General features: G+C 34.5%; 1 protein-coding gene across 1 annotated transcript in view; it reads left to right on the top strand.

The window, feature by feature from the left end:
- ZNF280D (zinc finger protein 280D) overlaps positions 1 to 14,194 on the top strand; it is a 224,735-nt gene that overhangs the window by 204,809 nt on the left and 5,732 nt on the right. Inside the window, exon 19 of the mRNA XM_049773627.1 lies at positions 6,843 to 6,888. Coding sequence (XP_049629584.1) covers positions 6,843 to 6,888 — 46 coding nt within the window. The remainder of the gene's footprint in view (positions 1 to 6,842; positions 6,889 to 14,194) is intronic.

The raw sequence follows: 14,194 nt of genomic DNA, 5'->3' as shown, positions 1-14,194 counted from the left end.
GAGAGAGAGAGAAATGAAATACATTATTGTGAAATAAAATACATTATTGTAATAATACCCAGAGACAATAAGGTGAGTGCTAGAAGGACTGGCCCATGCACGATATGAAGCTTACCACAAGGAGTGGTGAGTTTAGTTAGAACTGCACTGACCACTACCATGACAATGGTAGTGAGTGAGAGAAATAGAATGCCTGTCTCAAATACAGGCAGGGATTGGGAGAGGGTGGACATAGAGGCCATTGGTGGTTAGAAGGTTGCACTGGTAAAGGGGGGGGTGTTCTTTTTTTATAGCTGAAACTCAACTACAAACATGTTTGTAATCATGATACTTAAAGATTATTTTTTTAAAAGAATTTTACCAACAAATTAGTAAAATAGAGCTCTATCTCCAATTACTGTCTTTGACCTTCATTGATTTAAGGTCTTTTACTTCACATATTTTGGGGTACCAGAATGATAATTCTACAGGAATTAATGCCTTATGCATAGCTAGTTCCAGTTTAATCCCTGCACTGTACATGATTCTCTTGAGTACAACCAATAGTGATTCATAAATGCAGAGCCAAAAGTAAGTCTCAATACCTCTAGGTATAGTCTCAAACCTTTTTTCAATTACTGCATATTTACACATTTCTCCCTCTTAATTCCTTCTCTCTCCTGTGACTTAGTTCTTTCTACTATCTAGAATAGTATTTTTACAATTTATTCTGGACTTATAATTAAAATGCTGAGAAATGGATCAATTAGTACATTCCAGAGCAAATAGGATTGATCCTAACATGAATAGAAGTACAATAAAAAATTGTCTGATGTATTTATTGTGTTTGATTTTGAGGGATACAAGACAGAAAAAAATCTTCAATCATTGAAGGTATTTAAGTGATAAAAGGATTGTTTGTTTTTTGTGTGTATGTGATTCTGAGTGGCACACTACTAAACTATGGACAGTACTATTGATCCCCAAATCAACAACAGTAATAGCTAAATAGGATTCCATTGTGTATATACTGCACAATCACTTTTTTCACTCCTCTCTTGTTGAGTACTTGGGTTGTTTCAAGATCTTGGCTCTTATAGCTAGCACTGTTCTGAATTATAGGTATGCATGTTTTTTTCAGGGGTGGGGAGAAATTCATACCTTTGTGTTCTTCGGATAGAAACCTAGGATTGGAATTGCTGCATCATATGGTAGCGCCTCTTGTAATTGTTTTAAGTACCCATATTGTTTTCCATAGAAACTGAACCAGCTCCATCCCACCAACAGTGAGCCTACCAGCATTGATATCAATACAAATTACTTAAGTAATTTGCCCAGGTTCACACAGCCACAGTGCAGAGCTTCATTTTAATTTAGAGTTTCTCAGATACTGAGCTAACACAATACACGTTTGCTTCTCTGGATTAACCTGTGGTTCTCAAAGTACCTCTGCTTTATTACTGACCTAAGTACTGGATAGGATTGAACTAGTGAAGCCTTCTGTTTTCAGAGAAAAAAAGTACACTGTTACTTACAAACTGTAGTATTGGGACAATCTGATTTTCTGATTAAGAACAATGTTTCTTCTGTGTGTGAGTATTAGAAAATTCCAGTAAACAGTGGCATAAAGTGGTCAATCAGTAAGACTTGGAAGTCATTCTTAACATGTTTTATAGTGGAAAACATCTAGAAGCAGAACAGTTCAGTTCTTTTTCATTTCTCTACATGATTATCAGTCAGCCTGCTTCTGTGACAAAAACTGGCTGTGCAGTAGACTACTTGAGGTTCTCTAACCCTTGTGTTGCTTAATTTATTTCTTTAGTCTTTCATAGAGCCTAAATTTTGTCATCCACAAGATGGGTACAATTGAAATCATCATTAATCTTAGGACTCAAGTCTATTCTAATATACTAATTTCTGATTTGAATTTCTGGTTACCAAATAATGATAGAAAGAATGAAGGAATCGTGCTTTGCATCAGAATCTTGGTTTTATATGAATAAAAAATTATGGTTAAAATACCTGATGCTGAAATATGCAAGACTGACCTAAGTGTAATTATTGCTCTATGAATGTTCTGTTGGTCCCACAGATTTAGTATACCCAAAATAATTCTTCTGTATTTTCTGTCTTTATTTTTGTCTTTGGGTTCTCGTCCACTCAAAAAAGATCTGGAAGTTGGGGGTTTCCATACTTATTTCTCTTAATACTTTTTACCCAGTTTGCTATTTATATTGCTGGCTTTACTTTGTTTATAGTTTACCTAAACCTTCCTCTTCTCCATCAAAACTACTGCTACTTTACCTGTTAACTTGAATCCCTAAATGCAGCCCATACTCTTCTAATAATATTGCTCTTTGTCACAAATCTGGCATTTCCCTCTTAATCTTAGAATGATGTATTTAATACATACCTTTCAACATGGTCATCAAGACGTTTCCTGGATGTGCTCTGTCACTTCAATTGCATCTTTGACTCTCTCTCTCTCTCTCTCTCTCTCTCTCTCTCTAGATATAGGAGACCATTCAGTCTCACATCATTGCTGTCTTTACTTCGTTGCTTTTATTCTGCTTTGAATCACATTCCTTGATAACTCCTACTTTTGTTACAAAACCAAGTTGCCTTGCCTCCTCTTCATAGTGGCTCAATTATTTGTTCAACCATTGCATAATATGTGTGTATATATATATATATATATATATATATGTATATATACATAGAGGTATGAACATTTTCACAATTATGTAAACTGGCTTTAATTCATTTTCTTGGCAAGTATGTTGACAAGAGGGACTGTCTTTACTTTGGCCTAGATCTCTTACACAATAACTGTTATTTGTACAACCTGATAAATACTTAGCTAGCATAAATTTAATCCTAAATATACATGTGGAATGTCTTAGCTTACTATAAATACCTTTTCAGATTTTTAAGAATATTAAAAATATTGTTGTTTTGGTTTTTGGGCCACACCCAGCTGTGCTCAGGGGTTACTCCTGGCTGTCTGCTCAGAAATAGCTCCTGGCAGGCACGGGGGACCATATGGGACACCGGGATTCGATCCAACCACCTTAGGTCTTGGATCGGCTGCTTGCAAGGCAAACACCGTTGTGCTATCTCTCCGGGCCCAAAAATATTGTTTTTTATTTGTTTGGTTTTGATTTGAGCCCTCACCTGGTGGTGCTCAGCGGTTACTCCTGGCTCTGTGTTCAGAAATTACTCCTGGCAAACTTGGGATCAGAAGGGATACTGGGGATGGAACCCGGATTGGCTGTGTGCAAAGCAAACACCAAACCCTCTGTGCTATTACGCCAACCCCTATTTAAAATATTCTTAAGTTGATTGTTACATTTGTAATTAACATGGAAAATGTAGGCTTTTAAATTTTATTGGAAAGAAGAAAATGTGATCTGGCAAAATAAATCTGAACATTTCTCCCTTATAGTTCTTCCCACTACATTTAAAGTATGAATTTATTGAAACATTAAAAGAGCACATCGATGTAACTGAACCAAAATAATCATTTCTTATGTAAACTTGGGTTGCTTATTTGGTTTATGGAAATGCCAGTAGGGATATTTATTTTAGTTTAATCTTTAGGAGAAAAGGGTTTTCCCCCAGAATTACTATCAGATCTATTTCAGCAGGTTTATCTACATGAGGAAAGTTACTTATTTGTTATCTAATGTTTTGTTGTGGAAATCGATCACTACTCAATTCTGTTCTCTTTATTTCACAATCTTATATGGTGTTTTAAATACTACACATTTTTAATAAAAATAGTTACTGCAGCATACACAGGTGAAAAGTGTACTTACTTAAAATGACAGGCTATTTGCTCAGAACTTTGAGCTTAGCAAATTTCACCCTTTTTACCACACAATTGGATATCTCAAATGATGACTATTTCAGCAGGTATCTTTAATGAATAAGAATTACAGGTAAGAATTTTTTCTTTTTCAAAACTGTTAGTGGTATTTATATTAAAAAATTTAAACTAGTCTCTGTAGTTTAAAAAATGTGCTGTGTATTTTAGTGTTGAATTAGTAATTTTGTGGAAATTTCAATAGTATACTTTTTATACTTTAAGTTTTTTGGGGGGGCACACCTTCAGGGGTTACTCCTGGCTAAGCGTTCAGAAATTGCCCCTGGCTTGAGGGGACCATATGGGACGCCAGGGGATTGAACCGCAGTCCTTCCTTGGCTAGCGCTTGCAAGGCAGACACCTTACCTCTAGCACCACCTCACCGGCCCTATTACTTTAAGTTTTTTTTAATATTTTTTTCTAAATTGTTTTTATAAATGTTTTTGATCATTACAATTTTGTCTCTTACGAGAATATCAGTTTGATTAAGACCACATATGCACACACTTACAAAACACTGGAATTATAGCCCATTATACTAATGCTGATTATTTCAGTAACTTATTTTGTTCTTACCTTTCAGTCTCTTAACCAATAAAATGAAGAACACTATTAATCTGTCATCAGCCTCTCTTGTAGACATTTTAGTTTTCCCATGAAAAAAGCAATAGTAACACATTAAATAGCTTTTATTTTAGTTGCTACATAAAAAAAACTAGAATAGCCTTTGTGAAAGTGATTAGCATGTTATTACTACTATTTTTTAAGAACACATATTCAATTTGATAACATTTTAATGGTCAACTGAAATAGAAATTTATATTATTCGAATGCACTCACAATTTCATTTTTTTAATTATTTTTGGAGGCTCATACCTGGTGGTACTCAGGAGCAGCTTCAGTCCTGTTGGGAGGGATACTGTGGTGCAGAGAATGGAACCTAGGGTTCCAGCATGCAAAACCAAGTGCTCCAAGCCTTTAAGCCATCTCCCCAGTCTTGCTTCAGTTTTCAAATCAAATTTAAAGTTATTAAATGTTTAGAAATTGTAACATGCAAATTAATTTCAAAATATCATTAATCATTATGTTTCATTCAGACTAATTTTTCAAGTATTTTATACTACTTATACATGTATTCTTAAAACCATTATTCACCCTTAATTCATTAAAACACTTTAATTGTACTATATATTTGATGTTGTTTCACCTTTATAATGTTCGCTATTGACTACATGAACTGTAAAATCTTATACCACAGAAAGTCTCCATTTGTACATTTTATCAACTATTTAATTTATTCATTTGTAGTTATTTGAAAATTTGCTGTAAATTATATTATGCTTCTAAAATAGTGCTTTTTTGGGAAAGGGTATTCTGCATTTTAAGTTTTTGCAAGCTTATGCTAAAATATATGCATGATTTTGCAATTAAATTATTCACATTTTAATAAAGCATCACTATTTATAAATATAATTTTAAGTGTAACCTCAGAGAATGAATAACAAATGATAGGAAGTGTTTTCAGACTTCAGGTCCCATCTAAAAAAAATCATAGATAACCTTTTAAAATAGTTGACATTTATATTCTGCTAGTTTATATTCTACTCAATATCAAAACTTTTATCCCTAAAATATCAGATAGTTCATTACTTATTTAACTATTAATTCTTAATTATAGCTACTAAGCTTTTATAAAATGTGAATCACTTAGCTCATTAGTAGGGATTTTTCAGAAAAGTTAGGCATAAGTTTCTGTAGATTAAAATTGAATTTGTCACCAAATAATATTCATTAGCAGTTTCTGAAACAGAATCTTTGAAAAAAATTATGTAAATCACATATTAAGAAAATGGATACTAGTTATCTTATAAAAGTTTTTAAGAGGATATATGGCCTTTAAAAATCCTAAAATTGGGGGCCTGAGAGATAGCATGGAGGTAGGGTGTTTGTCTTGCATGCAGAAGGACAGTGGTTTGAATCCTGCCATCCTATATGGTCCCCCGAGCCTGCCAGGAGCAATTTCTTTTTTTTTTTTTTTTTTTTGGTTTTTGGGCCACACCCGGTGACGCTCAGGGGTTACTCCTGGCTATGCGCTCAGAAGTCACTCCTGGCTTGGGGGACCATATGGGACGCTGGGGAATTGAACCGCGGTCCGTCCTAGGCTAGCGCAGGCAAGGCAGGCACCTTACTTCTAGCGCCACGGCCTGGCCCCGATTAAAAAAAAAAAAAAAAAAGATACTAATGAGACTGGAGTGATGTGGCAGCGGTAGGCATTTGTCTTGCATGCAGCTGACCAGGACAGGCCTCGGTTCAATCCCCTGGCGCAAGCCAGGAGCGATTTCTGAGCACATAGAAGTAATCCCTGAGCATCACTGGGTGTGGCCCAAATAATAATAATAATAAAAAGATCCTAAAATTGGGCCTGGAGTAATAGACATTTGTCTTGCACAGCCAACAGTGTTTCCATCTCCAGCATCCCATCACTGCCAGGAGAGTAATGTCAGAGCACAGAGCCAGGAATAATCCCTGAACTTCGCAATGTGTGGCTTCAAAATGAAATCCAAAAGTTATTTCTGTTAATGTACTACATTGAAGCTTGATTATAATAGTGAATTGTTGTATTGAATTTTACAAAAAATAGCATATTTCTTAGATCCTATAATATACTGATATATACTTATATGAAGCACATACCAGCTTTTAATTTGTGAATAATTCTTTTTATGAAACCTTACTCATAATTTATAGTTAACATCAAGAACATGTCTTAAATGTTTCTGTTTTTAGGAAAGAAAATGCACATTACTATTCATTGATTTAGCATATTTATTGAATCTACATTTAATCACATCATTTTATTTTTTATTAAAATATTTACATTGGTTATTTACTATTATAATAGACAATGTACTTTAGCTTAAACTTTTAGGCATGCAAGAAACTTATAATTTTTCATTGTAATAAAAATTAAATATTCAATATTTGTTTTGTCTTCAAGATTAAAAAAAGAAACTTCCAGAAAGGAGCATGACCCTGTGTCTGAGGTAAATTTTGCTTCATTCAAACTTACATTGTTTCTGTGTTTCTTATGAATTAAAAAAATATTTCCAAATCAGTGTGTCTAGATATCAGTAATTACTTTCTGTTGCCAGAAAGAAAAAGTTGTACCCACTGTAATATCATTCTGGCCTGCAAATCTTTATTAAAATGTTCTTTTTATTAAAATGCATTTTATTAAAAGTGTTGAATAATTAATAGAGTTATTTACTTACTAATTTAATGTCTGAGATCTTCAGTGTTAGTCATCTCTTTGCTACTAGTGATTATTTTTTCTCATCATATTTTACATAGGTAATGAAGGCAGAACTTAGTGTGACTGGTTTTGTTTTAGATTTTTTAATTAATTTAAAAACAATTTTATATTCATCTTTATTATTATCACTTATTATATTACTTTTGCCTAAAAAACTTTCTTTAAGATCTCATTTTGAAGATTTACTGGTAATTTATTCTCCCACCTTTTTATTTATTTATTTGGATGTAGTTAGCTGGGCTTAACACATCTGGGCTTAGCTCAGGGCTTATTCCTCACTCTGTTTAGAGGTCACCTCTGGTGATGCTCTTATGGAAACTGTAGGGAGTACCTGAGATTGAGTCAGTGTCAGTCATGTAAGAGCAAGCACCTTCACCCCTGTAGTATCTTTCTAGTCTCTCCCATACTTTTCATCAAAAAGTGCTTTTTATTCAATTTTTGAAAAATACTTCTGACTTTTGTTGAGGGGGCCATACACAGTGGCGCTGAGGTTACTCCTGTTTCGTTGCTCAGAGGTTACTCCTGTTTCGTTGCTCAGAAATCTCTCCTGGCAGGCTTGGAGGACTATATAGGAATACCAAGCCAGGGTTTGAATCGGGTGAAATGCATGCAAGGCAAATGCCCTACCACTGTGCTATCTCTTCAGCCCCATATTTCTGACTTTGTTTTTAAATCCATTTCTGACTTTTTTTTTTTAAAACAATTTAAGTCATTTTATTGCTGAGTCTGGTCTTTTTTGGGGGGAAGCCCTTTTATTATCATTTCAATTTCCCCAATAGTGATATGTCAATTCAGATATTCCAAATCATCTTGGTTCTACCTTGAGAGGTTATAAGAGTGCAAGAATTTATCAGTTGTTTTAGGTTTTCTTGTTTTGTGGCATAAAGTTTCCCAAATCTCTGAGTACCCTTTGAATTTCTTCAGTATATGTAGTAACCACCTCCTTTTCACTTACTTCAGTTTATTAAGTTTCTCTCTGTTTCTTTGTGAGTCTTGCTAGTGGTTTATCGATCTTATTTTTTCAAAGAACCCACTCTTGCTTTCATTGATTTTGTATTGATTTTTGTTTTCTAGCCCATTAATTTCTGCTCTGAGTGTTATTATTTCCTTCCATCTGCCTATTTGGGGTTCATTTTGTTGATAATTTTCCAATTTTTTAAGCTTGCCAGTAAGTTATTTTCTTATTGATGAATGCTTACAAATTCATAAATTTTTTTCTTAATACTGCTTTTGCTTTGTCCCACAGATTTTGCTAATTCATGTCTTCACTCTTATTTGTTTCTAGGAATCTTTTGATTTCCTCTTTAACTCACTAGTTGTTCAGTAGTGAGCTGTTTAGGTTCCATTGTTAAAATTTGTGTGTGTGAGAAGGCACTCCTCATCATGACTTCAATGTAGGACATGCAGATTCCAGAATCTTTAATACAGAAACATGAGACCAACAACAGAGACTCTGTGATAAGTGTGTTGGCGCTACGGACAATGTCTTGGAGCGAACGATAACTTTCCTGAGGCCTAGAGCTGGTCTTATGCCAGGAAACTTCAGGGGTAGGATCTCTTTGTATTTAGGCCAAGGCTATTCCTTTCCATGCCTCTCATATTTTGGTGGGCCTATGCAAACAACAATTGCCACTCTAACACCGTTTTTACTGTGCTCCTTTGACTCTAATCCTTAAAACACACCCACTTAAAATTTGAGGTTAACTTAAGCTAATATGCATGTACATGGAAATGTAAAAAACACTATGCCTCTAATGTTTAAGGAGTTACGTAAGCTTGATGGCTTTAGATTGCCTTGTGTGCTGTTAAGAAATATTATAATGTGCTACAATCTGGGGACTTGAGGGAAAAAGTAATTGCACATGGATTCTGTTTTATTTATCTTAACTTTTTTTGGTGAAAATTCAAAGTTAAGATATCAGCAAGGGGACTTCTTCTGATAATTATGTTATGGGTGATTGTCCTTCCACTGTAACTTTACCTTATCCTCTTTCTTTGCATCTTTTGTTCTCATAATTCATAATAAAAAATTATAAAAAAAAAAAAAAAAAAAAAAAAAAAAATTTGTGTGTGTGTGTGTGTGTGTTTATAATTCACTTCTAATATCAGTGCATGATGATCTGAGAATGTAGTTAATACAATTTCTATTCTCTTGGTTTTATTAAGGTATGCTTTGTGGCCCAGTATGTGGTCTGTCTTGAAGAATGACCCATGTGCATTGGTGAAGATGTGTATTCAGTTTGTTGGGGATGGAGAGCCTATATATATATATATATATATATATATATATATATATATATGTATGTATATATACATATACATATATATGTATATGTATATATATATGTATGTATGTATATATATCTACTAAGACATTCTCTTCCATTTCTTCCTTCAGAGCCATTCTATCTTGTTGAGTATTAGCCTGGGTGACAAAGCAGTGATGAAGTCTCCCAATATTATTGTGTTGTGATTGATGTTCTCCTTCAAATCTATCAGCAGTTGTTTTAAATATTTTTCTGACCCCTCATTGAGTGTATATGTTTAGGAGTATGATTTCTTCCTGGTGTAATACCCCTTGATTATTAAGAAATACACATTTCTGTCTATTTTAACCTTTTTAAGCTTAAAGTCTGTGTTGTATCAGTATGGCCAGCTCAGGCTATTTAAGGGAGTTGTTTGCTTGAATGATTGTCCTCCCAACTTTGCCTTTGAGTTCTGTGTTTGCTCTGACTATTGAGGTGTGTTGTTTACAGCAAGAAAAATGTTGGGTTCAATAGGACTTTGGTGTGTTTGTTGGGTTTGCTTTGCTTTAAAGTAGTCCCTTCAATTCTTCTTTTAAGAATTTTAAGAGTCTTTCTGAGATATTGTTAATTTGTGAAACTGCACACTTCCTTCGAACCTGAATGAAAATCTGACTGGGTGAAATATTCTTAGCAAAGCATTTATTTCATTGAGTTTTGTCACTATATTCTACCACTGCCTTCAGGCCTTGAGAATTGCTTGTGATAAATCTTCTAAAAAATCTTAAGAATGTTTCTTTGGGCACCGGAGAGATAGCACTGAGATGGGGCGTTTGCCTTGCAAGCAGCCAATCCAAGATGGATGGTGGTTCAAATTCCAGCATCTCATATGGTCCCCTGTGCGTGCCAGGAGTGATTTCTGAGCACAGAACCAGGAGTAATTCCTGAATCCCTGAGAGCTGTTGGGTGTGACCCAAAAACAAAAAAGAATGTTTCTTTGTATGTAATTTCCCTTTTTGATCTTGCTGTTTTCATTATTCTATCCCAATCTGTGGTTTTCATTATTGTTACTAGGATGTGCCTTGGGGTGCTTTTTTTGGATCTCTATTAAGCTGGTACTCTTCAAGCTTCCAGGATATGGTTGCTTGCACTCTTTAGTTTGGAGAATTTCTCAGTAGTGATGTTCTTGACTGTTGATTCTTTATGGGAGTTTTCTTCCTGGGACCCCAATGTTGTTGTTTGTCTTGAAAACTATAGTGTTATATAAAATTGCTATTTAGTGTGTTTGCTTTCTTTGAGTTTTTCCCAACTTCTGTTGTATGAAAGTGGTATGCAGCTCATCTTCTAGCTCATTGATTCTATCCTCAGTACTTATTCTCCATTGGTGAGGCTTTCCAGTTTCACCTACCATGTTTTTTAGTCCTTATATTTCTATTTGAAGTGATTCCAACTGGCACTTTAAAGCCATTTTCGCTGGTCTCACACACATTAGCTTGATTCAAACTAGTATTTTTTTGGCCCAAACTCCACCCACAGCAACAAGTTATTGTAACTGGTTTCTTGTACCTCAGCTTGATTCAAACTTGTGATTTTTAAGTCCCAACTCTGGCCACTGCCTACAGACCACAGAGTATTTTGTTTTATACTTTTGCCTTTCTGTATTGCTTTTTTGAGGAAGTTTCTGTTTATATCTTCACTCCTTTTATTTTTATATGGTTGATTTTTTTGGTAGAGTTCTACAAGTTCTTTATCTTGAATGTTAACCCTTTGTCAGAAAAGTATATCTGACAATATATCTAGCAAATATATTCTCACAATCTGTAGGATGTGTTTTATTCTGGTTTTCTATTTTATTTTGATTTTGGACCACACCTGGCAGTGCTCGAGGTTATTCCTGGCTCTCACTCATGGGAGACTGTATGGTATGCTAGATATCGAACCTGAGTTGGCTACATGCAAGGCAAGCACCTTACCTGCTGTCTTATAGCTCTAGCATCATATTCTGGTCCTCTTTTACAATGCAAGTACTTTTAAATTTGATGTAGTCTTATTTGTTTACCTTTACTTCCATTTGTTTGGCCAGCGGCATTGAATCATTAAAGAAGATGGCTCTAGATTAAATACCATAAAATGTTATACCTCTATTTTCTTCAATATAATTTGTGCATTCAGGTTGGTTTGGTTTTTCTGGTTGTTGCAGTTATACTCAGAACACTGCTAAGTCTATTTCTTTGGCTGTTTGTTTCAACTTAGGGCAAGAGATAGAGTGCCAGAGGGTTTTCTTCAGTGTCCTTCAGGAGACTGAGCCTTGGAGTTCAGAATTCTCTCTTTCCCCACTCCTGTCCTCCACTTTCACCCTTCCTATGTACCCTTCCTACCTCTTACTCTTACCTTTCCACCCTCCCCTCAGTTATATCACATCTCCACCCACAAATCCTCCAACAGTATTGCTATTGTTTGATGTTTGCTAGCCCAAAAGTGAATGGAAAGAAGTAGAATGGTGTTCTCAGTTGTTCTATTTTAATTTTTTAATCGATTTTAATTGATTTTAATCTTTCTCTGTGCCCCCTGGGTCTTAAGAAGAGTACTCTTTTCCAGCCATTTCTTGTGGACTCGGATAAAAAGGGCTTGCAAGGACTTTTTTTTCTCTTTCTCCTCTTTCTCCTCTTCCTTGTCTTCCCCCCTTCTCCTCAAATGCTGTTCCTCCTCATCTTCCTCCTCCTTCTATTGTGTTTTATTGTTTTCTGTTTTTGTTTGTTGTAGTCATACCCAATTGTGCTCAGGACTTAATCCTCTGCGTGTAGGGATCACTCCTGGATGAATGTAATGCAAATACCTACCTGCTGTACTAGCCCAATTGTAGCTCTTCTTTCCTAAGTTATACAGGCATGACTGTAATGAATATTCATAAATGCTTATCCATAATTTCATAACATCTATTCTTTCCTGAAGCATCATACTTAAAATATATCATCAAATTTATACATTTGATTGGCCTATTTCATGTATTTCAAGTAAAACCAACTTTTGTAAACTTAAGTCAAATTTCCTAAGATTATTTAATTAAAAATATTTGATTCTGTTATATCATTACTAAAAATTTTGCAATGGAAACAAAATTAAAACAAAGATTCTTTGGATTAAATTGGGTAGTTACAAAAAAAAATAACCTAATTTTAAGGCAGTTGATTGTCACTACCCAATTTAGAATCTTTGTCTTAATTTTGTTTTCCTTGCAAAATCTTTAACATTATAACACAATAAAATATTTACAGTTTTAAAAATGATTTCAAATATTGAAACCATTTTAACAGAATTGGTGATCACAAAATTTTCCTATTTCATCATAGTGCTTTTTTAAAAGTGGATTTTTTTTTTCTTTTTTGGGGTGGCATTTGAAACCACACCAGAAGGACTACTTACAGTTCAATGCTGGAATTGTTCCCTATGGTACTCAAGGGACCATGTGGTGCCAGAGATCCAACGAGGCCACCCACATGTAAAGCTTGTGATCTAATTTTTGAACTACCCCCCACCAAAGATTCAAGTAGTTTAATACATTTTGAAAAGTATTTAAAAATTAAATATAGATACTTTATGTGAATATGGTAAAATAATGTGATCACTTGTAGAAGTGTTTTACATAAATGATTTATTTCTTAGATGATCACAATTAGAAATCTAAATGCTAGACTATTTCTAATTTATTTGGAATTATTGGATATTATAATCATATAAACATTAAAAGGAATTAACATTTTGTATAGTAACATTCAAGACAACTTTATAATATATTAGTAAACTTGTTTAACTTTAAATAAAAGAAAGTTTCTTTCCCTTACTTTATTTTTAATGTGCTGGGCTTGTTCTATTTTTATTTTTGCTCTTCTAATCCTTAAGTTTATAAATTCACACCTAGTTGATTTTTAATGACTTTATTTAAAGACTATGTATTACATAGTTGCTCATAATACATTGGTTCTCAGACCAATCCCACTACCAATCTAAAATTTCCTCCACCAATATTCCAGATTTCCACCCATTCCCAAGCCTATCCCCTTGACAGGCATAGTAATATATTATATATTGCTTGCTTGCTTACAGGTAAGTGTTAAATTATTTTTAGATACAGCACTAAGAAAATTTATCTTGCAATGAGATCATTAAGTCATAATCAGAAGGTTTGATCAAAAGAGATTTATTGCTAGTTTATATTCTGAGGTTTTTTTTCCCCTTAACATTAGATACCTTTGAACCTTAACAATGTTTCTTGGGTGGAGAGATAGCATGGAGGTAGGGCATTTGCCTTGCATGCAGAAGAACAGTGGTTCAAATCCCAGCATCCCATATGGTCCCCCAACCCTGCCAAGAGAGATTTCTGTGCATAAAGCCAGGAGTAACCCCTGAGTGCTGTCGGGTGTGACCCCAAAACAACAACAAACAAAAAAAAAAAAACCCTGTGTTTCTTAATATTAAGTACTATTCTCATTGATGTCTAAATTGGTGTACTCCTACATGGATGACAGTAGTGAAAAATATTGGAATTGTTGCATGGCCAGCCATACATGGCTGCATGATCAAAGAATTTCTAATTTTGTGACTGATATTGCAGCTTTTGTGGGGCGTGTTTTCAGCTGCCAGGGCATTCAGAAGTATGAGAAGCTAGGGGGAGGGTGCCCACACTCACTTCAAAAATTCCTGGTAATGTCAGCCTAAATATGACATAAAATACTTAAAGTTTGGTGTGTCTGAAGACATCAGTGGTTAAGTGGTGAAGCTGGGCCATTGGAAAAG

The sequence above is a fragment of the Suncus etruscus genome, chromosome 5 (assembly GCF_024139225.1).
Source record: "Suncus etruscus isolate mSunEtr1 chromosome 5, mSunEtr1.pri.cur, whole genome shotgun sequence".
In the NCBI taxonomy this organism is placed as follows: Eukaryota; Metazoa; Chordata; class Mammalia; order Eulipotyphla; family Soricidae; genus Suncus; species Suncus etruscus.
This window is presented reverse-complemented; position numbering and strand designations above follow the sequence as displayed.